Source organism: Camelus ferus, chromosome 3 (assembly GCF_009834535.1).
Source record: "Camelus ferus isolate YT-003-E chromosome 3, BCGSAC_Cfer_1.0, whole genome shotgun sequence".
NCBI classification, from domain to species: Eukaryota; Metazoa; Chordata; class Mammalia; order Artiodactyla; family Camelidae; genus Camelus; species Camelus ferus.
This window is the reverse complement of record NC_045698.1, coordinates 74,790,196-74,817,837: the sequence shown is the minus strand read 5'-3', so window position 1 is coordinate 74,817,837 and position 27,642 is coordinate 74,790,196. Positions and strand designations below refer to the sequence as shown.

The window sequence follows — 27,642 nt, the reverse complement described above, 5'->3', positions numbered from 1 at the left end:
TTTTATTTTTGAGATTCATTCGTGTTGATGCTTGTGAATGTAGCTCATTAACTTTGGGTGCTGTGGAGTACTTCACTATAAAAATATATCACAGTTCATTTTCCATTTTTGTGTTGGTGAACATTTCAGGATTGTTTTTCTATTACAAGCCATGCTATTATAAATATTTTTAAAAATGTCTCCCGGGACACCTGCACAAGGCGCGCTCTCAGACGTGTCCCAGGGAAGGAAGGGCCGGGTCACTGGGTCTGTGCCCTGGCTGTATGAGCATCAGTCTTCATATCCTCACCTGTGCTTGCAACTGTCCACGTTTGAAATGTTGCCAACCTTGTAGGTATAAAGTGATACGTAATTGTAGTTTCAGTTTGCATTCCCATGATTACTACTGACTTTTTTTCTCATGTTTGTGGGGCATTTTTCTTTTGGGTTATATGTCCTTTCTTTGTGATCTGTAGGAATCTTTTATATATTGTTGATTATCAATTTTTTTGTCAGTTACATGTTTTATAAATATTGTCTTACAGTTTATAATTTGTCTTTTAATCTTCTATGTCTTTTGATTAACTGAAGTGTTTAATATAAATTTAATTTAGTAATTTTTTCCTTTTGTGACTTGTTTAAGGAGCATTTTCCTGCTCCAAAGTTGTAACAATAACTCTGATATTCTCTTCCAAATTTTTTTAATGTTTTGTTTTTGACATTTAAGGTTTTAATCTACTTGTCAGTTTTAAAGTAAAAAAAAAAAAAAATGTATACATAGGCTGTGAAGTCGGGACTTCACATCACTTCCCCCTTGTGGATAACCCAGTCTCCCTGCACATTTCACTGAATGGTCTGTCTTTCCCCCACTCACCTGCAGCACCACCTTCACGGTGTATCAGGTGTTTGTAATTGGGTTTATTTTCAGTATCTCTGTTCTGGTTAATTTTTCTATTTGTTTCTCTGTGCTAATACCATACTGTAACTTTATGATTAGTTTTGTCTAATAGGGCAAAGCTCTATACCTTGTAATCCTTGGTTTTCTTTTTAAGGATCTTTGCTCTTCTTGACCATTTTGTTCTTCATATAAATTTAGAATCCTCTTGTTAATTTCTGTAAGGATCTGCATTCAATATTAAACAAGTATTGCATTTTTGTAGTAAATCATTTAGAAAGCTTTGATATTTTTACAGTACTGAGTGTCCCTTGACATCAGAAGACATAGCACTCTGTTTATTTAATGGTCTTCTTTGATGTTTTCAAAACTTTTGTTAGTTTACTGCTATGTATTTTATAGTTTTGTTGCTATTGCTGTGGCATTTAAAATATTATTCTTACTCTTTCTTATTTTTTGGCTTGTGAAGAAATGTCTTTGATTTTTTTCATGTTGATCTTATATCTAGAAATTTAGTTAAATTCTCTTATTCATTATAAGTATTTGGGTTTAGAATGTAAACTATCATATCATCTCTGGATAAGTTTTATTTTTTTCTTTCTAATTATAACAGTATATTTCTTTTCTTGACTTTCTGTAGCAGCTAGGACATCCAGTACAAGTTTGTATAGAAAATGGTGCTGGATGTTCCTTGTTTCATTTCTGATTTTAAAGGGAATGCTTCTAATGTTTCACCAGTGTTGACTGTAGGCTGCTGTAGATTCCTTTACGATTATAAATAAGTTAGTTTTCTACCCAGATTACTAGGTTTTTGAATACCAGTAGAATTTTCTCTACTTTTTTTTTCCTTTTTTCTCTGTTAATGTGATAGTTTGCGTGAAAAAGATTTTATACAGTTAAGCCTTTCTTTTATTCTTGGAAAAAATCTAATTCAGAATTGATGAATTGATATTTTAAATATTTCATTCATGGCTGGATTAAGTTTGCCTTTACTTTGTAGGAGGTTCATCCATGTTCATGATGCCGATTGGCTTTTAATTTTTCTGGTACTTTTTTTGCTCATTGTTTTCAGAGTTATGTTAGTTCTTTATATGCATTAGAGAGGCTTCTTTTTTTTTTTTTCTTTTTTGTCTTCTCTCTGGATGAGTTTGTAAGAACGAATATCTGATCCTGATCCTTGAAAACTTGGTGCATCCCCTCTAAACCCTGCACTTCTAGGCTTGGTATTGCCTTTGTGAGAAGATTTTAATATTCATATACAGATACAGATTTCAAGTTTTAACTTTGAAATAATAATAGATATACAGAGGTTACCAGGAAATATACAGGGAAATCCTGTATGTTTCCCCAGCCTTCCCCACAATTTTGACGTTGGCACAATACTTAGGACTTACTCAGAATTCATCCGTTACCTGTGCACACAGTCACTTGTTTGTGTACGTAGCGCTCTTCCATTTTATCACGTGTGTCACCTGTGTAACTACCACTATAATTATGATAGTGAACTGCACTGTCTCCACCAGTAGTCTCCCTTACGTTTCTCCTTTGTAGCCACATCCATCTCCTCTCTCTGTTCCTCACTCCTGGCAATCACTAATCTGTTCTCCATCTATGTGCAGTTATGTGGTGAGTGCTACACAAATGAAATCATGCAGTGTGAATTCTTTTGAGACTGGCTCTTTTCACTTAGCATAATTTTCTTGCGGTTCATTCAGGTTGTGTGTACCAACAGTTCATTCCTTTTTATTGCTGAGTAGTTTTTCGTGGGTTGGGTGTATCCCATAGTTTCCTATTGAAGAACATTTGGGTATTTTCCAGTTTGGGGCTGTTATGAAAAAAGCTGCTATGGTTAAAAGTTATTTTAAATCCTTCTGTGACCTTGCAGGGTTTAAAGTAAATGGTTTGAAAGATGTTTGAAGTATGTCAGCAAAATACATTATTACATCTCTCTCCTAAACCTAGGAACATCATCCCTGATTTTCTAACAGCCCTGCAGTGAACTGAACCATATTAAAGGATTTCATTATTAAATTCCTCCAGCTTCATTTAAAATAGTGAAAAAAAAAACAAACAAAAAGGTACTAGGAACATGTGTGTAAAAGTTTATGCATAAAGTAAGCTTTCAGTTCTCTGGGTTAAGTTCTATGGGGAGATTTTAAACTAATGATTTTAGTTCTTTAATAGTTACTGAACTATTCTGAATGTCTTTTTTTCTGGAGTAAGCTTTGTTTTACATTTTTTTCTAGGAATTTGTTTTGTTTAAAGTTTGTTTTCAAATTTATTATCATATTGTAACAAGTATTATATCATAATAAGTATTCGCTTATTACCTTTTCAATCTGCTGTTGCTGTAATTATTCATCTCTACTTTTTTATTCCTAAGATAGTTTATTCCTTTTTTCTTGGTAAATCTCATTGAAGAACCAACTCTTGGCTTAGTTTTTCTATGTAAGCAGTATGTGAAACGTATCAATGTAGGGAAATAAATTAAGAAGCATTTTTCTGTTTTGTCTTTGATTGTTCCTTTAAAATTTGTCCAGTTAAAGAAAGTCTTCCACTTCTACTGGATGGAAATTCAGAGACGTCTCATAGCTCAGGGTGTCTCACCCATGGCACTATTGACGTTTGGGTGAGAGAGTTCTTTGGTGTGAGGGTCTGTCCAGTGCCTATCATGCTGTGTAGGCTGGTGAGTAGCTCCCTGGCCTCTGCCTCCTCATTGCCAGCAGCACTTGGCAGCTGTGACAAACCCAGAACATCTACAGACATGTTAATGTCCCTTGGGGGGTAAATTTGCTTCCAGTTGGAAGCCACTGCCATGACTTCTATGTTCCATCTTAGAAAGCGTCAAGTTCTAGATTCACTTCATTTCCAATCTGTTCAGGTGTATGCTTAGTTCATGAATTTTCAGCTTTTTTTTTTGATTCTCAGGAAATTCATTGCCTAATAAGTGAATTTTAGATATTTGGTTTTCTATTTTTCTCTGCTCTTTGTAATTTAATTTTGTTTTTATTTATAATTTTCCTTTTTTACCTTATGTTTAACCTTGTAGATGACCTCTGATATTCCCAAATTAGTACTTGAAGAATATACTTCAATACACACCAATGACTATTTTCCTGGGCATTCTGCTTTGAGGTAGGAAACTGGGTGTGTCCTGATGGAGGACTGATTTTAATCCATGAGAAAGGGTGGGCATGAAGGAGGAGAGGAGGAAGGTTGGGAGAGAATGGTGAAGCCAAGAGAGCGATGGTCTTGTAACTCTGCTGGTCTCCCATGTCTAAGTTTCTCCATGCATCAGAGCTACTCAGAAGAGAGGCTGGATGTCATTTGATATAAAAAGAAATTTAGGAACCAATCTGGCTGGGGCTGACAGCTGCCTGTCCCTTTACTTGATTGAGATTAAAAGTAATAGTTCAACCAGAGCAGATGGGATCCCCCTGTCTCTGATCGGCGTTCCCTGGATGACTAACAGTTCTGGGAGAGCGAAAGCCTGGTTTCCGGGTTTTGGGGCGGCTGCAGCAGGAGCGTCCGTGTTCTAAGCGCCCAGGACTGTGAGCCTGATGGGACACCAGTGAGCGAGTCCTCCCACTTGCCGCACTCACGGCCTTTCATCCAGCGCACGCATCGTAAGTGTGCTCCTTGGAGTCCCGCTGTGCTGTATTACTGTGTCATAATCATTCCTGGACGTTTGGCAGCGGGACAAGAGGTGGACTGCAGGCAGAGGGAAGGCTTCCAGGAGCTGCTTTAAAAATTAACTTGGGGAGAAAACCCAACAGGCTTACATTATTCGTTGGCTTTTACCCAGGTCTAGGAGGAAGCATTTGGGGTGTGAGTGTGTTTGCAGGAAAGGGAAATACCCTCCTGAGGCTGGAATAAGACCAAACCCAGTGAGAGGTGGGAGGGGCCAGAAGGGAGTAGCTTCTAAGGCTGTCAATACCTCAGCTTCCTGTGACGTTAATTTTTCTATTAATTCTTGGCATTTGTATTGCTGTGATAGATCAATTAGCCTCTCACAATGTTCTAGTCCATTGACCTTCTCATTTAACTATCCTATGGTGCCACTGTCACCACAGGGAGACTGCAAAGGAAACATTTATACTTTTGAATTACCTAGGTCCAGAGCTGGGGAGACATTAAAAGGCTTAGTTTGGATAGTCGCACAGCAGATGATTGAACCTTAAGGGAGTGTTCCTCTTTCTCATCACTCTTGAATTCTGACAGCTACACTGTAAAAGTGAGAGAACAGAACCCATCCTGCATAGCGCTGGTGTTCAGGGATTCTAAAATGAGCCCAAGAAGATTTGGGTGAGCACAGTCTCTGGAAGCTGGAAGGGGCCTCCCCTTAGAGATCACTGTATCAGTCAGGATCCTTGACTGCAGGCAACAGAACTGCTCTGTGGATGACTTAAAAGGGAATTATCTGGAAGGCCATCAGGAGGCTCCGAGGTCAACAGGAGGCTAGAGAACAAGGCTTGGGGAATGGAAAGACACCAAGGGCGCTCTGGAGGGCCAGGGCAACTTGACAGCAGTATTTCCCTAGGAGCAGTGCCCTCCACCTGTCCCTTCCATCCTGTGAGACTCAGTCCTGGGAGAAAAGCTCCAGTTGGGTAAATAAGGAAAGATGATGGGTCTGTCTTTTGGCTTCGATAGTGAGAGGGCACCATCAGGATCACACCAAATACTGAAGAGGGAATCAGGATGCTTTTAGGAAGGGAGAGTGGTGGATGAAAAGAAAAAAAAGGGTTGTATTAGGTAATTATTTAGTCCAACCTATTTTACAGGTGAGGTAATTGTGGCCTACAAGGTGGTGTGACTCGTTCAAGTTTACAAACTAGTGAGAGGCCAATCAGGGATGAGATCACGGGTTTCCTAGCTCCCAGCCTGGTTCTTGTTTCGACGCCAGATGCCTCAGGAGGCAGCACCAACTGTCTGATTCAGTGGTAATCATGAGTTTTGGCCTAAGTATGTAGTCCAGTTGTAGCAGATTTGGGGAGTTTAAAAATATACTTCATTTAGACTCAGCTTTTAACTGAGGGAGCAACCATTGATGTTTTCAAAAGAAACTAGCTCTTACCTCCATGTTTCCTTGCAAGCAACATCACCACCATCTGCCTGAAAGAAATCACTAGCTGGAGGGGTATGTACAGTGATACTTGAAGTCCAGGGCTTTATGAGAAGTCCAGGGAGTTTCAGAGATGCTGTTCATCCATCCTGGGGAACGGGACTTCGGTCCAGTAGTCTACCTTCCTTGGTGACGGATGCGCCTGGTCCTAATTAACTGAAGTCAGTAAAAGCACAGATTGTCTGGGATGATGGATCAGAAATCACACCTGCTGGAGAGGAGGATGCAGGCTCAGACAGACCACTAAGAGCTAGGGTGAAACGATTCACCCAGGGCCAGAAACCCCCAGCCCTGGTCAGCCTGAGTGCTGCAGAAGTGGGGAGGTGGAAGAAGGCTGTATTGTTCTGCCTGTCCTAAGAAGCTTGGGGGCTGTCCTGCAAACAGAAAATGTGTTTTTGAGAAGGCACTGGTTGGCTCTTCTAATCCAAGATCAGGGATGGGAAGAGGGCTTGCTTTAACACAGGGGAACCTGTGTAAATAAGAGTGTGCCGTTTTAGAAAGGTGATCGATTTGCTGACTGAAGGGTAAACAGAAGTCCAGCATCTTGGCTCTGTGGTGGGCTCGGCCCCTTGCAGGAGCCAGCAAGGACGCATGTCCGTCACTGCCTCACGGTAGCAGCTCGCAGCTTCTCTTTCCAGACATCCACCTCAGCCACCTTTCTCCTCTAAATCCTTTTGTTATGTCTAAACAAATCCTGTTATGAGACAACAATAACAGAAACTCTGGCCAACAGCCAGTTTTCACAGAGAAATGGAACTCGAAGTACACTTCAGTGTTGATTTCGAGACAGAGGAAGCGGTGATTGGACTGTAAGCAACACACACCCATTATCATCAGAACTCATAAGCTTAGTTACAGGGAAACTGAAAGCTAATAATTTTTTACGCAGTTATATCCCTAGGAGGCCAGTTACCATGGAAATCTCTCCTTCCTTTTCTTCTGTTTAGAGAAATTTATATGGAAAAGGAAGAGAAATACAAACACAATGGAAAGATTAAACAAGACGAGGCACAGTTTGCTACAAATATTTTACATTTATTATAAGAATACAGTAAAAAAAAAAAAAAAAAAAGTCCAGCAGACCTAGGAGTGGTAATTGGTCTCTTGGAAAAGAAAAAGGCTATTCAAAGATGGTCTACATTTACAAAAATGGTGAAATAGTGTTTTTAAAAAGTAGAAAACAATTTTAAAATATCCTACATTAGCCAAAGTTCAAAGTGTATTTCTTCTGAATGTAAAACTAACAAATAAATAAGTGTTAAATACAGATCTGAGTTAAAAATGGTAAAAGACAGACAACTAGCTGCTGATATATTTAGCTCTCATTCATCTTTAGACTTGTTTACAAAGCCAGATAAACTCACCACAGGCCTTGCTGGTGTGTTTTACACTTGAGCCTTTTATAAGAAGCACCCTATTTCCAGTGTTTCTTTTATCCACTTCACAAATATGTTATTTTAAAATAACCACAGAAGAATATTAAAGGTGCTTTAACCTGACAGCACTGGCACTAAAAGGAAACTGTGCACCACAGGAGTGCTTTGCTCAGAATTATGCTTGCAGATGGAACATCTGTACCTGGGGGGCCGAGGGCAGGCCCATTCCACCCCCCATCGACCCACATTCATCTTCTAACAAAGGGAAGCAGAAGCAACCCAGAAAGTCATATTTCTGCAACCACTTGCTGTGGGCCTGCACCAGGGGGATGGCGGTGCCTCAGGCCAATGGGCTGCCCACAGTCACACGGCATGGCCGCCATTTGTACATTTTATCTTTGCTTTCAGTGTGCTCGGGTTCCTGAAGAAGTCAGGGCTGTTCTTGGGACTTCGACAACTTGATTTTATTCTCCTGCAGTTACCTGGCTTTTCCTAACCCTATGTGGTCATATGGCTGTGACTTCAGAGAGTTCCAATCCTTTAGGGCACTTGCCAGACCAAACCAAGAGAAGCACAAAGAAAACCATCACATAAAGTCAGCAGAACTCACCCCCCCCCACTATACTCATGTTGTTTAAGCAGGCCGTCTAATTTAATATATTTAACATAAATTAAACATAAACATGTCTATAGACATCTGACTAATAAAGCTGTTTCAGTGAGAAATCTCAATGCTTCATGAAGGAAAATGACAAACAGAAAAGGACCATGAGAAGTGTGCTCCTGACCAGTGGTTCATGTTGAGAGCCTGATTATGTCCCAGGATGGTGTCGGTAACTGACATTTCATACAGTGAAGTGTCTGTTGTTCATCAAGTGAAAGGGAGTTTCACATCTTTGGCCACTCTGGTCATGAATTTGAAATAACCAAGACACCTCTATGTCTCTACCAGTTCCCCTTTATCTTTGATTCTGATTTGATGCTCAGAGCCTATAGGTAGGATTAGAGAATCACAGGATCATAAAATATGAAATTATTATAGGGAATCAGGTGAACCTTGTGGAACCAATCTCTTTGACACTAAGGCCAAAAATAATGAATTCATTCATGCATATTTTCTGTGCACTGCAAGTGTGCAAAGGCTGGCAACTGAGGAGGAATTATGGCGAACAAGTTCGCTTCTGTGGGGATTGGTCTTCCACTTGCAGCTGAAGCAAAGTAATTAAGCTGGCAGGGGATGGGTCTCCACAGCATCCTAGAGTCTAAATATAAGAACTGCTGTGCTTTGGGTTTGGAGAAAACATTCATGCTCATGTTGAGCATGGCTCTGGGCACCATGCCCTCTGCATTTGCTTACAACAGCCTGGCATTTCTTAAGAGCAGGCAGGCAAGTTTATTTCTACCAAATCAAATTATTTGTAAAAGGAAAATTTCTTTGTAAGAGGATGTTTTGCACCCCCATCCCCCCTGCCTTCCCTGTTTAAAAATTAACAAAAGCATGGATCAGTGAGCTGGCAAGGACTACCAAGATGGTCCTTTTGCCTGGAATCTCAGTAATAACATTCCAGATTCCCTCTCAGCCCCTGAGGTTCTGAATCCAGGGCACTTGGAAATTTGAGTTCCCATTGGGGATGAGGGGGTGGTTATAGTTTTTTTGCATCATAAAGATTGCTCAGGCAACTCGAAAGACCCCAAGGTTGTACAGTTTGACAAGAGCTATATGAAGAAAATATTAATAATGAGTTTGGACTCATACACAACTTCTTTTTTCATTCTCAGATTTTTGCTGCTCCAGTGTGGGAACTGGGATTCCTTTTTAACGGCCACCTTCTCCTCATCCTGTGTTGCCCAAAATGTTGATCTTTCCCAGTGACATCTATTCTTTGCTTTCAAAATAAGGTATTAGCTCCTGTGATCAGGTGAATTGCCTAGATGGTTACAGTTTTTTCATGGGTGCTCTAACAAGTACAAAGGGGTGAAGTAGTGTTTCTGTTGTCTGCTTTAATGGTTGTAATCTGGCTTCTTAGCATGTCATTTTAACTTCTGTTTTGGATTGCTTCTGGAAGGTGCCTATCTGGATCCTAGAGCTGTTCGTAGCAGACAGGAGAAAGGTGTGATGTCTGGCGTTTTAGGGAAGGCACTGCTCTGGGGGAAGTGTAGGGTAGAGCTTATGTTTTAACACAGTGGCGCTCTGCGGTCGGTGTGTCTGGGTAGATTGGCTTCTTTTGAACTTAAGTCTTTATGTTTGCTACCCTCTTTTCTGAAGCTAGGGAAAACCTCTTTGCCATTGCAAACCTGCAATACTTTTAGACATACACTGGCCAGAAAAGTGTGAAGGAAAACAAAAGGAATTGGCACAGAAGAGTGGAATGGAAAAGCTGAATATGCCCAGGGGTTTAAAATAATCATTATTAGCGTTTTAACATTTCTTTGGAGACGGGTCACCTAGTGAGCTTATTTGGCTGAGTCAGCAGGCTGCTTCCCAGGACACATTTGCACACAGGGATCTTTCCATCCCGAAAAGTCTCCCAGGAACCTCTGTTGGTAGCGTCACTCGTCAGACACATCTGTGGCCTAACTGTCCTGTCTCCACCACAAAGACTACAGCGAGGCCTTCTTTGTGTTCTAAGCTGTGTCTGCCACGGGGCCGCTCATGTACAGGGTGTGCCGCTGGCCTCAGTAAGTGGAGGCCAGGGAGCTCCCTACAAAGCAAGGGCCTCCTGAAAGAAAGCCTGAGGAGAAACTCTTTGGTCCACGTCAATTAAGGTATTATCTGATAAAAGCTGATAACAAAAAGGCTTTTCTGTTTTGGTAAAGTAAGGATTAAGAAACTGAATATGAGAAAAAGAAGTACCAACCAGAAAGGAGAAAAAAAAAAAAAAAAAACAAACCCAGAAAAACTAGCATCCAGCAGGCTTCCCTGAACCTGACATGGTGGTAGTTCAAGAAAAGCTTCTGAATAAATCACACTGAGGGAAAACATACTGCAAAATTTTGCTCCTGGGGTCATTACCATCACTTACAACATTTTATTACTTTGTAGACCACTCACATCTTCTGGCTTTAATGGGAATGTTTGGGAAGATGATTTAGAAATTGAAGATTTGAATCTTTTCAGAGTGAATCTTAAATATTTTTGGTTTGGGGCTCCTCCAAGTTTGCCAGCAAGGAGGAAAGCTAAATCTGTCTTTATGTTGCAAGTATCTTTTCTTTAATAAAATTAAAGGCAGAAACTTTGACAGCAGTTGCCCCAGTGTGGGTGACCCCAGACATGCGTGCCCCACTGCTCAGCTCCTCACTGCTTAGGGAGCCGGCAGAACCCCTGCCATGTCTGCATCCTTGCAGAAACACCCAGCAAGAGTCATTCTCATTCAACAGTGGCTACCTCCTGAGAAATAGAGGCAGCATAAAGAAAATCAAATCAATATCCAATTCAACGCCCCTTAAGAAATGTTGTAGAGACTTGAGAGGCATGTAAACTTTAATAAAATGCAGCAGGAAGCGCCTCTAAATTGGCTTTTGAGGATTCGCTTTCCCTTACTGATGCTGCATTGATTTGTTGGAAGGTGAGCCCACGAGCCACCCTGCAGTGGTTCTTTGCTGTTGCCCTTCCTGCCCTTCAGTCTTTCTGGGTGCCTCTCTCTCTGCCGTCCACGCCTGCCCTTCGCCGGGCTGTGCCTGGCTTTAGGATGACTTTGCGATTGCTTTCCCTAAAATGTTGAGTATAAAGGCAAGGAGAATGAGTCTTTTCCTCCTTCCCTGCTGGGTTCCATGCTTCTCCAGAGCAGAGCTCGTTGCAGGGAGGTGGGGTAACGCCAGGGGCCAGGTAGTTAACGTTAGAGGAGAGACGAGACAGGGCCGATCTCAGCATGTTCTCACCCACTGCTGCCAGAGATTTATAATACAGTGAGAACAATCAGTGATCTTAGCTTAAGAGAGGGTGTCACTAACTCACACACAGAGAGACTTTGAGTCGTCTCTTTTCAGTCTAAACACACATGACAAACCCTTTAGTTGGCAGGACACTGAGCACGTGTCTCCCTCCCCACCTAGCACGGCCTCTGAGCTGGGGACGGAGGACGGCCCCAAGTGCGCGGGAGGGGTGACCTCTTTTGCTTCTTCTGACTGCAATATCTTTTACATTTTCTACAGGAAGGCTGTGGCCTGGTGGCCCTGCTCCCTCAGGCCTCCTATGACATTCATTGTCCGGGTCTTCACTGTTCCACTTTAATTATCCCACACTCTCTGCAGGGGTGGCTTCGTCCTGCCTCAGAGTAACCGGTTCTTTCCTTTCTTCCTTTGTGGATGCTCGCCTCAGCTCCTTATTAACAGGTGTGCTGAAGCCTCTGCTCATTACTGCTCTGCAGTTTAAAGTGACTAGGAATTTACTACAGCAGGACTTTTCTACCACCTCCAAGAATCTGTCCTTCTTGGGCAGCTAAGTGAGTTTTAATGGCTACACTTAACAATTCAGAATTTAATCTTTGAAGCAGTATGAGGCAGTAGGATGGTTTTCAAGGGGCAATAAATATTTCCTTAAATTGAATTATGACTAACATATATAGCTTATACACCTTCTGTATTACAGCATTATTTTTTAAAGGAGAATTTTATGGGACTCCACAACTGTACCAGTATTTCCTTCAAGGAGGTCATCTTGAAATCTGGACTTTTAAATCAGAGTGTTTTCTCTTACAGAAATTAATATGTAGGTCTGGATTCTCCCAAATAATACAGTATTCAGATTTGATATGAAGCTAATCAAAACAGAAAAAAATAAATAAAACTAAAATATTTAATTAAAAAATTCCTGATATGTATCAGCAAATCAGAGTTAGTAACAAAAGAGGTAACACTTTATTTTAATGGTAAACTTTCATGCTAACTTAATAGTATAATGGAAATGTCATATAAACTCATTTTCATATAAAATCTTTGTTTTCATTTAATTAACATATTAATACATAAAGAAACCTTGTCTTTTTCAATTATTTGTCCCCTTTGTTGTTCTTTGTATTTTGCGTTAGTCTGTTTTGTGTGAGGGCTCTGAACTCCTAAATACAAAAGTCAGTCTTCATATGACTCAGAATGGTGTTTATGGACAATCAGGTCTGTTGATAAGAAATATCTAAAATATCAATGGTGTGATTGGGGAGTGTATATATATGTAAACAGGGTTGAGGCAAACAACCTCTTTTCAGAAAGAATCCATCAACGTCACTTCAAAGGACACACGGCCACAGAATAGTGCTCACACTGTATACTAAGGAAGGCTTCCAGGTACGTTTCTAGAACAGCTGATGACTCCCCAGAATGGACTATACAGCGGTGTGACTGAGATCACCGAATGGCAGCAACACACGACCTGGACATGCATTTCTGCATCCTAATTTTTATGTTTGTCCCTCTGCAAGGTCCACAGTGTGTGGCATATATTATAATTAAAACACTTACTTCTTGACACAATCTCACACCAGTACTGTGAAGCCATGGCTATTTTAGTGCTATTAGCCAAACTTCATATAAAACTGTATGTCAGAACTGAAACATTAGTATAACGTAGACAAGGAAACTATATCGTGGCTTAAAGGAAATTAAGACTATTTCAATGAATAAACATTTTCTTTTCTTTTAGAAACAACCCTCAAATGAAAAATAGTTGTGAAATGTGCACTGAATAATGGCTGATAGAATTAGACTCATCTTCTATACTGACCTGCTAGCGAGATGTTTCAATAAGAGCGTATCTGTGATAAAATGGTGAATTATGGATGAAGAACTTTATTGACAATATGAAATTAGGGAGAGAAGAGAGAAGTGATTACATGAGACCTTTCACTGGGGACCTAGTGGCAGGATGGACTGAAATGAAATCTCTGGTTTTGAAAGTCTAAACAAACTTATTAATCCTTTATTATTATATTCCTGGAAGAGAAAGAATATGTTGGCTTTGGGAAGTAACCTTAGATTACATGGAATACAAAATAATTTAAGGTTTCAAATGTTGGTAATAAATGTTATTTTGACAATAAAAGACTTATTTCCTTGAAAAATGATAACCTACCTATATATTTGTCATAAAGGCTCCTTGATGATTCAAGGTAGAAAAATGCAGGTGAGAGTCAGACTGCCTGGGCTTACCCTCCCCTCATTCCGTATTCATAAATTTAAGGAATTATGACAGGAACTGTATAGGAGTAATATATGCAATGCTTGAAAAAAGCCATTAACAACACAAAGATTTGTGACCTGGCTGAATTGCATTCAGACCAGTGGCAGTTTTGGTTACAACTGTTTTCTTATTAAACAAGTCATATGATTTTATGTATTTCTGAAGACTTCTTTTTCTACATCAACTTGCAAATTCAGAACAGTATTTGTACGTGTGCTTTTTGGATATGGATTAGCCTCCTGAAGTGTATAATTCCAATAATTATCAGTGACAGAAGGGATGAATAAATTATGCTTCGAGCACAACAAAATTAACGGTAAAAAATGATCTGCATAAGTTTTTCTTAATGCATGTGCCTATATGAAATTTAATATTCTCTGCAACTGATATGATCCTGAAAGACTCCCAATGCGTTATTAATCCTGAACTATACCACTGCTTGCTTTGGGACAAAGAAGAAAATAGAATTTAAATGCTGCAGATGTCATGATGTTTTGAAAAGCTTCTTTAATTTAAGCACAGAGTTATGATGTGAATTGCAAATTCTAACAGCCTGGATGAGTGAAATATCAATGCCATGTTCATCCTTTGCACCAGAATGCAAAGATTTAAACTTCAGGTCTTCACAAAATTGAAGCCCGAACCATCATTCTCTCTTTTACTGAGAGCTTAGCATTGGGGCTGCTCAGTGATGGGAGGCTGTTTTCTTTAAATAAAGAATAGTACAGAGAGATGCACTTGGAAATACTGACAAAGAGTGGAAATGTCCCCATTTTTTTCTTGCTTTTGAAAGCTGGCAAGTGCCCGAAGACTAGAGGTCTTAATTCATGAATCTGTGCTTTAACTGACCATAGTATACACCATCAAGAGAAGGCTTCATTTCTTTCCAATATTTGACAGAAGGGAAACGATGCTAATTTTAAAAAAAAAAGCTGTTTTGTATACTGCAGTATTTTTGAGGGCAAGTGTATTCAAACTTTCATTTTAGTCTGGGTGTGGTAATCATTAAATGTGTACAAAGCTGGCAAGGAGACTGAAATGGTGGACACAAGCCATTTTTCTCTTCAGTATTATCCTGTATACTCTTTAAAATCAACTGAGTGTGAGTTTTGTGCAGTGATATTCACGGGCAGCAAAGAGCTGGAGGTGGTAGGAGGAATTTTCTATCCCAGAAGCTCTTCCAATGAATGGAGACCAAACAGTCACTAATGTGCTCTTTGGACACAGGCCTGAGCTCTTATTAAAAGCTCCCAAGCCACATTTACCCCTGAGCGTGACCATCTCTTCCACACATATTTATCCTGAGAGGCAACTATACACAGAGCATGGGGTAAGTTCCCTGGATGCAGCTAAGATTCAGCTAAACAGAATTCTAGTTTCAACTCTGTGTTAACATTTTATTCCTGTGAAGCATCTCCAGAGCTGTGCTTGCATACCTGTCAGCTAATGATAGGGATTTCCAGGTAACAGTGTAAGAGTAAACGAAGGGGGCAAGTGGCGGTAGGAGGGCTGTCTCTCTCTCTCTCTGTTTCCTTAATAATCTTCATTTCACTTCTTGACCATTTACTCCATTTACAGCTTCCTGGCTTCTTAGTTTTATGTGTGTGTGTGTGTGTCTACATGCACACGCCCACGTGTGTACACACATGGATATGTTTATGAACTAGGATCATGAAATTCTGACAGCTTTGGAAACTGGCTCACATGAAGGGAATTAAATTTTGGGATTTCTCCTCTTAAGGGAAGGTCCTTAACCAAAAGTATGTTGTTATTTCTGTGGACTTGTGCTTTGAAGTTCCTCTACAAAAATTTCTGAGGCCATTAAGAAGGCTTTAAATATGAACTCCTGAAAATAAACATTTCTTAGAATCGTTTTGATGAATTCAAACCATAAAATAAAGAGGGTGTGTGTGTGTGTGTGTGTGTGTGTGTGTGTGTGTGAAGGCATAACTCTGATAAGAAGGCAGATTCTATATTTTCCTTTTCTTCTCTTTGATGACCGTCTAGCTGCCCTTTTCTCCAGACCACCCTCCTGTTCCAACTTACTTCTTGCTGTCACAGCTCTCTACAACATCCTTGAAAAGCTGTGGCCTCAACTAAAAGTGTGCTCTTTGAGGACGTTTCATGCATCATTTTCTGATGCCTGAACGGAAGGGGAGGGAAGCAGCAGCCTTACTAATAAAACCGGAACATGAGGATTCTTACGCTGCGCTTATTTCTGGCAAGAAAGGAAAGAAAAACCTTAGGAGGTCCAAATAATTCCCAACATAAAATGATGTTGACAAATACACTCTTCCTTAGCAGAGCGGAAAGCCAGCCTTGGCTGGAATGTTGCGAACATGGCGTGACCAGTGCAGCCAACAGCACCGACGGAGCAGGGTCTGTGGCAGAGGCCAGTGGCCCATGAGCTGGGCCGGGAGTCAGAACCTCTGAGAAACAGCAAGGGTCCTGGTGTGACAAAGACGGACTGGTTCCCCCTCACATTTAGAGCCTGTGCTTTTCTATTTACAACAGGCTGAAATGGCAGGATTGCGGTGGGGAGCAAGAAAGCCCTTGGTAGGACTGTCTGTCTCTTGAATGCATTTAACTTTGACCTTTTTTAATGGCACATAGTGTAAAAAAAACAGTTAATAAAAAAAAATAACCTTAGAAGACTGTTGCACATAATGTGGTATAAACTCATTGTGAACGAGAGTGGAGGATGGAGTCCTGGAGGCGGGCAGGGTTTGCGCTGTTCCGTCACTATGTGATTTTCTTCTTGATGACAGTGAGCTCCTTCTGAAGTTCTGTGAACTTGGGGCGGTTTTCAGGTTTATAATCCCAACACTTCATCATAATTTTAAAAATGTCCTCTGGACAATGCTGAGGGGCCGACATTCGGTATCCTGAACACCCAAGAGGAGAACAGAGAATTTAGAATGGAGATAAGATTAAAATATTCACAGAGGGCATTGTGCTGCTTGTCATTTTTAGTACCTTATAGTGTCAGTTAATAGAAACAAAAAATCCATTTTAGAGCAAACTTTTTTTTTTCTACAAGTGATGCAGATTTCAACATTATAGAATTACCTTCTAGTTCAAAGAACCCATTTTCAGTTTGTTCATGTGTCACAAAGTCTGATGTAACGTAAATCACATACAAATGCATGCTTTAGTTGCTCTAAGTATTTGCTTTCAATGCTGTGGGCAGAGTTTTAAAAAAAAAATCATCTCCTCAATTCAGGTTTCTGAAGATGAAGAGTGGATGAGGGTTTATAAACACCAATTCAAAAGTGAAATACAAATGAATATGAGTTATATTCCCTTATGGTCTGAGAAGAATCTTGTCTTTAATTCAGTCACCTGGCAGTGTCCGAGCAGCGTGCTGGGTGGCACGGACGTGCCTGTGTGCATTTGCCTCAGGAAGTCAAATTCCGAGAGGCAGGAAGCAAGCCAGTCCTTCCACATGCCCCGCCCGGGGGCTGCCATTCTGTCCACAGTATTTTCTCTTTTGAAAGGCGTGGATGACACAAGTGCGGTGAGGGTGTCACCATCACCTACTTATTCCTATCTGTCTGGGAACACTCGACTGCTTCTTCCTGACGTCTAACTACATTTCAATTTGCAGTAATATTAATGGTGTTTATTTGGCATAGAATAAAAAAAAATAGGTAGCGTTCCTCAACCTCACTTCCCTCGAAGACAGTGAATGGCACAGCCTTGCAAATGCCGTGCGAGGCAGGGGCAGTGGGAGCAAAGCCTACCGCTTTTTATATTTAAAATGTTGGAATCTTTTGAAGTTTGTTGTTGTTGTTGGTTTTTGTTGTGTAAGAGCCACACCATCTGTAAGGTTCAAAAGTAGATTTACCAACACCCGTTCTTGCTGTTTACATCCCCGCCTCCGCCGGGAAATGTAGACACAGCACTGTCGCTGGATGTGGACACACTGCCCTGTGTTGGGGGCTCACCTCTTTCCACTTGCTCTCGGGCTTGCTGATTCGTCATTCCGGGGTATGGGCAGACCCCTAAGCTGAAGGTCTCCCAGAGCAGGATGCCAAAGCTCCACACGTCACTCTCAGAGCTGTATCTCCCTGGAGGGCGAACAAAACCATGGTCAGGTTGGTGGATACGTGGGCGACCACTTCTGGTTGTGTTTGTCTATGTCAGTCACATATTAACATATTTAAACTTATCAGGAACTGAGTAACTACTGATCTTATTCTCCACTAGTTTTACTTTGCAGCAGTAGTAACAGTACCAACTAAATGAACAGTCTTCAGGCTGCTCATTTACCTGAAAAACCTTCCGAGTCACTTTTCCCCCACCGAGAACAACTATTCACTCAGCATGCAGGCTTAGTTTCCCTGTGGCATCCAAGTGAAGTGGATGGGTTATATCAGAAAGATATAAATTTGTACACATCTATGCCTAGAAGACTAAAATAGTTGGATTTCTGCAATTTTGTCTGACTGCATCATTTTCTTTCAGCTAAAATTACAAACAAGCTTAAAGCAATAAGGGAAGTTTCTTAACTTCAGTTTTTTTTACTCATCACTGTTTACAGATAGTCCTACATGCTAAAAGGTCTCATTTTCTCCTGATAGTTTCACTTATGGAAAATACATTTTTCTGTGTTTTGAATAGAGCAGAAATTAACATAGTTGACTGATAAAAAGAAAAACAACTTCTTTAAATTACATGGTGTCTTGATTTGTCAAAATATCTTGGTGCACCTGTTTCACTGAATTACATGAGCTAATAAGCTCTTAGGTTTCTTTGTTTTTGTTTTTTTCTTGGTAATCGATTAGAGAAGCACAGAGATAAAAGCCAATACAAGATACCGTTAGGAATGAATGTGAAATCAAGGAAGGGAAGAAGAAAGGCCTTTCTAACCTCCAAAAGGTTATGAATTTCCAAACTTTTCCAACATGTTTCTGCCATTCTAGGATTTATAAATGCCTCTCCTCTAAAAATGTCTTGTTACTTTGAGTAGGATGGCCCTTTCTCTTGAAAAAAGCAAACGGAGAACGAGGGTATGGCTGTGCCGTGATAACTGCTCTGACGTTAGAGTCTGGAGTGTACTTGCTGATTATCGTCTCCAGCTGTGTGAATTAGCTTCCTTCTTCCTAGACAGTAATTATCGACATTCACTATGCTAGTCGGTAGGAAGATTAGTTTCCTTGTCTGCATATCAATTCTTTTCATGTTTGGCACCCATTAATTGAACACTTTTCATGAACACCATTCAGTGGCTACAAGTTAAGACTAACTAACGCTTTAAGGACGCACAAGGCACAGAGAGCCAAATGCGTCCTTTTGTGAGGTGGTGTCCGGGACAGATCAAGAACAGCCGGTTGTATTGTAAACTAAGGTCACAGCCTAGAAGTGAAAGCTTACAACCTAACTTTATAACCTGGGCTTTTGAATCTGGTTTTCCTGGGTAATTTTTAAAAATTAATTAATTAGTTAATTCCTTGTTTTTCTTATTGAGGTATAGCTGACATATAACATTAGTTTCAAGTGTACAACATGATGATTCAATATCTGTATATATTGCAAAATAATCACTAAGTCTAACATTCATCACTATCTGTAGTCAAATTTTTTTCTTGTGATGAAAACTTTTAAAATCTACTCTCTTAGCAACTTTCAAGTATGCAGTGCAGTATTACAGCCACCATACTTTATGTTGCACCGCCAGGACTTACTTGTTTTATAGATGGAAGTTTGTACCTCTTGACCATCTTCACCTGTTTAACCCCTTACTGGCAGCCACCAGTTTGTTCTCTGTATCTATGAGAGTGGTTTTGTCTTCGTTGTTGTTTTTTAAGATTTCACATGTAAATGAGATCATACAGCATGTGTCTTTCGCTGTCTGACATATCCACTTGGCATAATGCTCTCAATATCCATCCATGTTGTCACAGTTGGCAAAATCTCACTGTTATGGTTGAATAATATTCTATTGCATATATATATGTATACACACACACACAAACACCGTATCTTCTTTCTTTAGTCCTCTTTTGATGGACACTTAGATTGTTTCTATATCTTGGTTGTTATAAATAATGTGGTAGTGAATGGGGAGGTGCATGTATCTTTTTCAGTTAGCATTTTGGCTTTCTTCAGACAAATACCCGGAAGTGGAACTGCTAGATGTTATGGTAGTTCTATTTTTAATTTTATGAGGAAACGCCACACTATTTTCCATAGTGGCTGCACCACTTTTCATTCCCACTGACAGGGTAGGTGGGATCCTTTTCTCCACATCCTTGCCAACGCTTGTTATTTCTTGTCTTTTTAATAAAAGCCATTCTAACAGGTGTAAGGTGATATGTCATTGTGGTTTTAATTTGCATTTCCCTGATGATTAGTGATGTTAAGTATCTTTTCATGAACCTATTGGTCATATATATCTCTTCTTTGGAAAAATGTCTATTCTGAATTTCTGCCCATTTTTAAACTGGATTTTTTTTGTCTTTAGTTGTATGAGTTCTTTATATATTTAAGTATTAACCCCTATCAGATATGATTTATGAATATTTTCTCTCATTCAGTAGGGTTTTGTTTTGTGAGTGGTTTCCTTTGCTGTGCAGAAGCTTTTAGGTTTGAAATAGCCCCAAGTGTTTATTTTTGCTTTTGTTCTCTTTGTTTTGATGCAAAATAAAAAAATATCTCCAGCACTAATGTCAAGGAGCTTACTGCCCATGGTTTTCTTTTAGGAATTTTATGGCTTCAGGTCTTTATATTCAAGTCTAACCATTTTTTTTTAACATTTTTTATTGAGTTATAATCATTTTACAATGTTGTGTCACATTCCAGTGTAGAGCACACTTTTTCAGTTATACATGAACATATATATATAGTCATTGTCACATTTTTTTCTCTGTGAGCTACCATAAGATCTTGTAAGTCTAACCATGTTGACTTAATTTTTGCATATGGTGTAAGATAATGGTCCATTTCATTCTTTTGCATATGGCTGTCCAGTTTTCTCACTGTTTACTGAAGAGGTGTCCTTTTCCCAGTGTATATTCTTAGCTCCTTTGTCATATATTAATTGACTATATATGCATGGCTTTATTTCTAGGCTTTCTATTCTGTTCTGTTGTTCTTTGTGTCTGTTTATTGTAACACCATACTGTTTTAAATACTACATCTTAGTAGTATAGTTTGAAATCAAGGAGTATGATGCCTTCAGCTTGTACTTCTTTCTCAAGATTGCTTTGGCTCTTTTGTGATTCCAAACAAATTTTAGAATTATTTGTTCCATGTCTGAAAAATGCCATTGGAATTTTGATAGAGATTGCGCTGAATCTCTAGATTGCTTTGGGTAGTATGAACATTTTAACAATATCAATTCTTCCAATCCAAAAGCATGGAATATCTTTCCATTTATTTGTGTCTTCATTAATTTCTTTGGTTGCATCTGACAGTTTTCAGTGTACAGATTTTTCACCTCTTGGTGAAGTTTATTCCTAGGTATTTTGTTCTGTTTGATGCAACTGTAAATGGAATTGTTTTCTTAACTTCTCTTTCTGATAGTTTGTTGTTAGTGTATAGAAACACAACAGATTTTTGTATATTGATTTTGTATCCTGTATTCATTGATTAGTTCTAACAGTTTTGTTTTTTGTTTTTTGGGGTTTTTTTGGTGGCAACTTTAGGGTTTTCTATATATAATATCATGTCATTTGTAAATAGTGACAGTTTTACTTGTCCATTTCCAAATGGGATTCCTTTTTTTTAACTGAGAGAATACTTATTTTATTATATATATATTTTAATTGAAGTATACTCAGTTTACAATGTTGTGTCAGTTTCTGGTGTACAGCATAATGCTTTAGTCATATGTGAATATATATTTGTTTTCATAATCTTTTTCACCATAAGTTACTATAAGATATTGAATATAGTTGCCTGTGTTGTACAGTATAAACTTCTTTATTTTATATATAGTAGTATCCGTAAATCTTGAATTCCCAATTTATCCCTTCCCATCCCCTCCCCCTTGCCCTGGTAACTGTAAGTTTGTTTTCTTTATGTGTGAGTCTGTTTCTGTTTTGTAAATAAGTTGGTTTGTCTTTTTTATTTAATTTTTTTAGATTCCATATATAAGTGATTTCACATGGTATTTTTCTTTCTCTTTCTGCTTACTTCACTTAAAATGGCAATCTCCAGGTCTATCCATGTTGCTACAAATGGCATTGTTCTATCATTTTTTATGGCTGAATAGTATTCCATTGTATAAGTATGCCACAGCTTCCTTATCCCGCCATCTGTTGATGGACATTTAGGTTGTTTCCATGTCTTGGCTATTGTAAATAGTGCTGCTATGAACACTGGGGTGCACGTATGTTTTTGAATTAAGGTTCCCTCTGGATATATGCCCAGGAGTGGTATTGTTGGATCATACAAAAAGTCTATTTTTAGTCTTTTGAGGAATCTCCATACTGTTTTCCATAGTGGTTGTACCAAGCTACATTCCCATGAACAGTGTAGGAGGGTTCAAATGGGATTCCTTTTATTTGTTTATCTTGCCTAATGGTTCTGGCTAAACTGCCAATACTATGTTGACTAAAAGTGGTGACAGTGAGCATCTTTGTTCTGTTCCTGTTCTTAGAAGAAAAGCTTTCAGCTTATCACCATGAAGTCTGATATTAGCAGTGAGATTGTCATATATTGCATTTATTATGTTTAGATACATTTCCTCTATATCCACTTTGAGAGTTTTTATCATAAATGGATGTTGAATTTTGTCAGATGTTTTTTCTGTATCTACTGAGATGACATGATTTTTAGCCTTTATTTGGTTAATGTGATGTGTCATGTTGATTAATTTGCAGATGCTGAACCATACTTGCATGCCTAGAATAAATCCCACTTCATCATGATGTATGGTTCTTTTAATGTATTGCTGAATTCAGTTTGCTAATGTTTTGTTGGAGAATTTTGCTTCTATTTCATCAAAAACAATGGCCTGTAATTTTCTTACCTTGTGATGTTCTTGTCTGGTTATGGTATCAGAGTAATGTTGGGCTCATAAATGAGTTTGGAAGTATATTCTCTTCTATGTCTTGGAAGTGTCTGAGGACAATTGGTATTAATCCTCTTTAAATGCATGGTAAAATTCACCAGTGAGGCATTTGGTCCTAAGCTTTTGTTTGTTGAAAGGTTGATTCAGTCTTGAAAGGTTGTATGTTTCTAAGATTTTTTTCATTTCTTTTAGGTTGTCCAAGTTTGTTGGAATATAGTTATTTATAATAGCCTCTTAACTATCCTTTATATATCTGTTACAAGTTGTAATGTCTCTTTTTTTCATTTATACTTGTGTTAATTTGGGTTCCCTCACTTTTTTCTTAATGAGTCTAGCTAAAATTTTGTCAGTTCGTTTCAAAGAAACAGCTGTTAGTTTCATGGATGTTTTCTGTGGTCTTTTTAGTCTCTATTTCATTTATTTCTGCCCTGATCCTTCTACTAATTTGGGTTGTGTTTTTTTTCTTTTTTCTAGTTCCTTGAGGTATGATGTTAGATTGTTTGAGATTTTCGTGGTTTCTTGAGGCAGGCAGGCATTGCTATGAACTTCCCTCAAAACTGCTTTTACTGCATTCTATAACTTTTGGTATGTACTATTTCCATTTTAATTTGTCTCAAGGTAATTTTAATTTTTCTTTTGATTTCTTTTTTGACCCACTGGTGGTTCCGCAGTATGTTTAATCTCTACATATTTGTGAATTTCCTAGTTTTCTTCTTGTAAATGATTCTCAGTTTCATACCATTGTAGTCAGAAAATATGCTTGATATGATTTCAGTCTTCTTAAATTTATTAAAACTTGCTTTGTGGCCTAATATATAATCTATCTTGGGGAATATTCCATGTGCACTAGAGAAAAATGTGTATTCTTCTTTTGGATGGAATTATATATGTGTGTGTGAATATATATATAGCTGTTAAGTCCATCATCTGATCTGAAGTATCACTTAACGCTAACACTTCCGTATTGATTTTTTTACAATATACATGGATGTGAGTAGGGTATTGAAGTTCTCTACTATTATTGTATTGCTGTTTATTTTCTCCTTTAAGGTCTGTCAAAATTTGCTTTATATATGTAAGTGTTCCTACATTAAGTGCATAAATATTTACAAATTTTCTATCCTCTTGTTGGATCGACCCTTTTACCTTTATATAATGCCCTTCTTGATTAGAGTCTTTGTTTTAAAGTCTATTTTGTTTGATATAAACAAAATTTTGTTGATAGCTTCTTTAGGTTTCCATTTGCATGGAGTATCTTTCTGAATCTCCTAACTTTTAGTCTTTGTGTGTCCTTACATCTGAGGTGAGTCTCTTGAAGGCAGCATATAAATGGATTTTGTTTTTAATTCTGTCAGCAACACTGTCTTTTCATTGGCAAATTTAGTCCATTTACATTTGAAGTAATTATTGATATATATATATATATATATATATATATATATATATATATATATGTACTTACTGCCATTTAAATTTCTTTTTCGCTGTTTTGTTCTTCTTTGTTCCTTTTGCTTTCCTCCTTTGTGGTTTGATTTTTTCAGTGGTATGCTTAGATTTTTCTCATTATCTTTTGTGTATCAACTATAGGTTTTGACTTTGTTGTAACCATGAGTCTTACATATAACAACATACATTTTTAATAGTCTCTTTAAAGTTGATTAAAACATAAGTTCGAACACATTATAAAGTTCCTCATTTTCATTCACCCCTGCAATGTTTTATGCTTTTGATGTCAAATTTTGCATCTTTTAATCTTGTATATCCCTTAACTAATTTTTGTAGTTATAGTTAGTTATTTTTAATTTCTTTGGTCTTTAACCTTCATACTAACTTTATAAGTGATTAACTCACTACCTTTACTATACATTTACCTTTACCAGTGAAATTTATACTGAAATATATTTTGTTACTACTTAGCAACTTTTCAGCTTCGAGAAGTCCCTTTAACACTCCTTGTAAGGTCAATTTAGAGGTGATGAACTCCGTTAGGTTTTGCTTCTCTGGAAAACTCTATCTCTTCTTGAATTTTGAACGATAACTTTGCCAAGTAGCATATTCTTCGTTGGAAATGTTTTTCTTCCAGCACTGTGAATAAATCCTGCCACTCCCTTCTTGCATACAGTTTCTGTTGAAAAACCTGCTGATAGTTGTGTAGGGGATACCTTGTTATTACAAGCTATTTTTCTCATGCTGCTTTTAAGATTCTCTAACTTTTGACTTTTTAATTAAAATGTGTCTTGGTGTGGGTCTCTTTAGGGTCATCTTATTTGGAACTCTATGGGTTTCCTGGATCTGGATGTCTGTTTCCTTTCCCAGGTAGCGAAGATTCATCCATTATATCTTCAAATTAGTTTTCTGCCCCTTTCCCTCTATCTTCTCCATCTGAGACTCCTATAATGCAAATGTTAGTCTGCTAGATGTTGGTCTCATAACTCCCTTAAGCTATCTTTACGTGTTTTTATTCTTTTTTCTTTTCACTGCTCAGACTGGGGGAGTTCCACTGCCCTGTCTTTGAGCTCACTGATTCAGCTCCATCCAATATGATTTTGAAACCTTCTAGTATATTGTATTCTTCAGTTCTGTTCCGCCTTTTTGGTACTTTCTTATATTTTCTCTTTGTTGAAATTCTCATCCTGTTCATCCATTCTTTACCACCTTTACTTTGAATCAGGTAGATGAAGATGAAACTTATCATCCAACCCTGGCCTAACCTGCTTGTCTCTCAAGCCCTTGTGATTGTCTAGGCAGCCTTTTTTTTTTTTTTGGTAGCTCCTAGTAGTTGAGGATTACAAGACCTGTCAGTGTCCAGGAGGGGAGTGTCTTAGCATCTAGATTCACTCTGATTGGAAGCCAGACCCTCAGACGGCAACTTTAAAGCATGTAAAACCATCCCGGCCTGTGCAACTGCAAGTGTAAGCCCTGCTGGCCATCAGCCACGTGATCTGGAGTGTCCCCCGGATGACAGGCACAAACACAGGGACTCCAAACAAGTGTATAAGCTCCTTTTCTGGGAGATGCTGGCAAGCTTTAGTAACACAGAGCGGGACATTACAAAATGGGCTCTGGCCTGCATTCCCTCAGAGCACTTCCAGATGTGTGACAGGCGTGGAGCCTGCCCTCAGCTGAAGCTCCAGGACGAGGGTATAGGCCTCGCATAGAAACACTGTGCTCCCAGTCTTGGCTCTTGGTGTGCCTGACGGGGCAGCTGTTCAAGAACTCTTTCTCAGTCCTGTGGGACCCAGGAGTGTAAACACTGCTGGCAGCCAGAGCCAGGCAATGTAGAGGTGTCCCCTGACAGCAGCTTAAAAAAAACTGAGGCCCTGGACGAGAGTATAAGCTACTTTCTTGGAGTTAGCAGTGAGCTTGTCTGAGGCAGAGGGAGAGCACAAAGATTGCATCCACTGGCCTTATTCCCTGAGAGCAATTCTCTAGGCCCCTAGAAGTGTGCCAGCCCAAGCTCCTGGACCAGCAAATAGTGTTTCTCAGAAAGACTAGGGGTGGGTGTCAGTCTGCTGTCAGTGCAGTGCCTTGGGAGTGGTAGTCTGCCAGAAGAACAATCTCTAAGATTGTTATAGTCCTGTGGGACCCAGGGAGAGAGATCCCTGGTCTCCAGAGCCTGGTGATCAGAGGCCATCTCCTGGGTGGCAGCCACAAACACCAGGGCACCACACATGCATAAAAGCTCCTCTCTGGGAGATACTGGCACTCTGGGAGATACTGGCACTCTGGAGCATAGCAGAGGGGAAGTGTGAAGATGGTGCCCGCTGGCGTCCGTCCCTGGAAATACCCTACCAGGTTCCTAGATGTGTTAAATTAGATGCCTGTGCTCAGTCTGATGCTTTTAGATTAGCAAATGAGCCTCTTTCACATAAAGTCTAGGAACCTCTCATTTGGCTGCTCCTGTGCTGGGCCCTGGGGCAGGCGAGCCCTTTAAGACTCAATTCTCAGCTCCCCATAGCCTTGTGGGTCTCATAAATGCAATACAAGCCTAGGTCTGTCTTTTTCTTTTTCGTTTTTAATTGAAGTATAGTTGATTTACAGTGTTGTGTTAGTTTCTGGTGTACAGCATAGTGATTCAGTTATACATATATATTCTTTTTCATTACAGTTTATCACAAGATACTGAATATAGTTCCATGGGCTGTACAGTAGGATCTTGTTGTTCATCTGTTTTGTATACAATTGTTCGTGTATGCAAATCCCAACTTCCTAATTTATCTCTCCAGCCCCTTTTCCTTTTGGTAACCTTACATTTGTTTTTTATGTGAGTCTGTTTCTGTTTTTTAAGTAAGTTCATTTGTATCATTTTTTTAGATTCCCCATATAAGTGATACCATGTACTTGTCTTTATCTGAGTTACTTCACTTAGTATGATAGTCTCTAGGTCTATCACTGTTGCTGAAATGGTATTTCATTCTTTTTATGGCTGAGTAGTATTCTATTGTGTATGATATGTGCGTGCGTGTGTGTCTGTATGTATACATACAAAACAACTTTTTATCCAGTTGTCTGTTGATGGATATTTAGGTTGTTTCCATGAGTTGGCTGTTGTGTACAGTGCTGCTTGCTATGAACGCTGGGGTGCAGGTATCTTCTCGAGTTGGAGTTCTCTATAGATATATGCCCAGAAGGGGGATTGCTGGATTATATGGTAACTCTTCTCAGTTTTTAAGAAATCTCCATACTGTTTTTCATAGTGGCTGCACCAAATTACACTCCCACCAACGGTGTAGGTTTTCCTTTTCTACATACATTCTCCAGCATTTATTTGTAGACTTTTTAAAAAAATCTAAAACATGATTCATATGTTCTTAGGAAAGAAAATCTGTTTATGGTAACACATAGCCTTTTAAATTAACATAAATCTGAAACGACAAATCAAGACTTCTTATAAAGAGAAATATATCCACTTTTTGGATTTTTTTAAAAAAATGCTTATATTATACTACCTTAATTTTCAGACCTCATATACTTCACAGATTAATACTTTACAGATTAAAAGATTTTTATTTGTAGACTTTTTAATGATGGCCATCCTGACCAGTGTGAGGTGATACCTCCCTGTAGTTTTGACTTACA

The 27,642-nt window shown here is 39.0% G+C and overlaps 1 protein-coding gene across 9 annotated transcripts in view; it reads right to left on the bottom strand.

The window, feature by feature from the left end:
* Positions 1–7,014: 7,014 nt before the first annotated feature.
* Positions 7,015–27,642, bottom strand: part of FER (FER tyrosine kinase) — a 367,832-nt gene continuing 347,204 nt past the window's right edge. For all 9 annotated transcript variants that reach the window (XM_032476468.1, XM_032476472.1, XM_032476473.1 and 6 more), the window contains 2 exons: positions 17,492–17,614; positions 7,015–16,429 (listed from right to left, as the gene is read on the bottom strand). In XM_032476468.1, the coding sequence (XP_032332359.1) occupies positions 16,287–16,429; positions 17,492–17,614 (266 nt within the window). In that variant the 3' untranslated portion in view covers positions 7,015–16,286. The remainder of the gene's footprint in view (positions 16,430–17,491; positions 17,615–27,642) is intronic.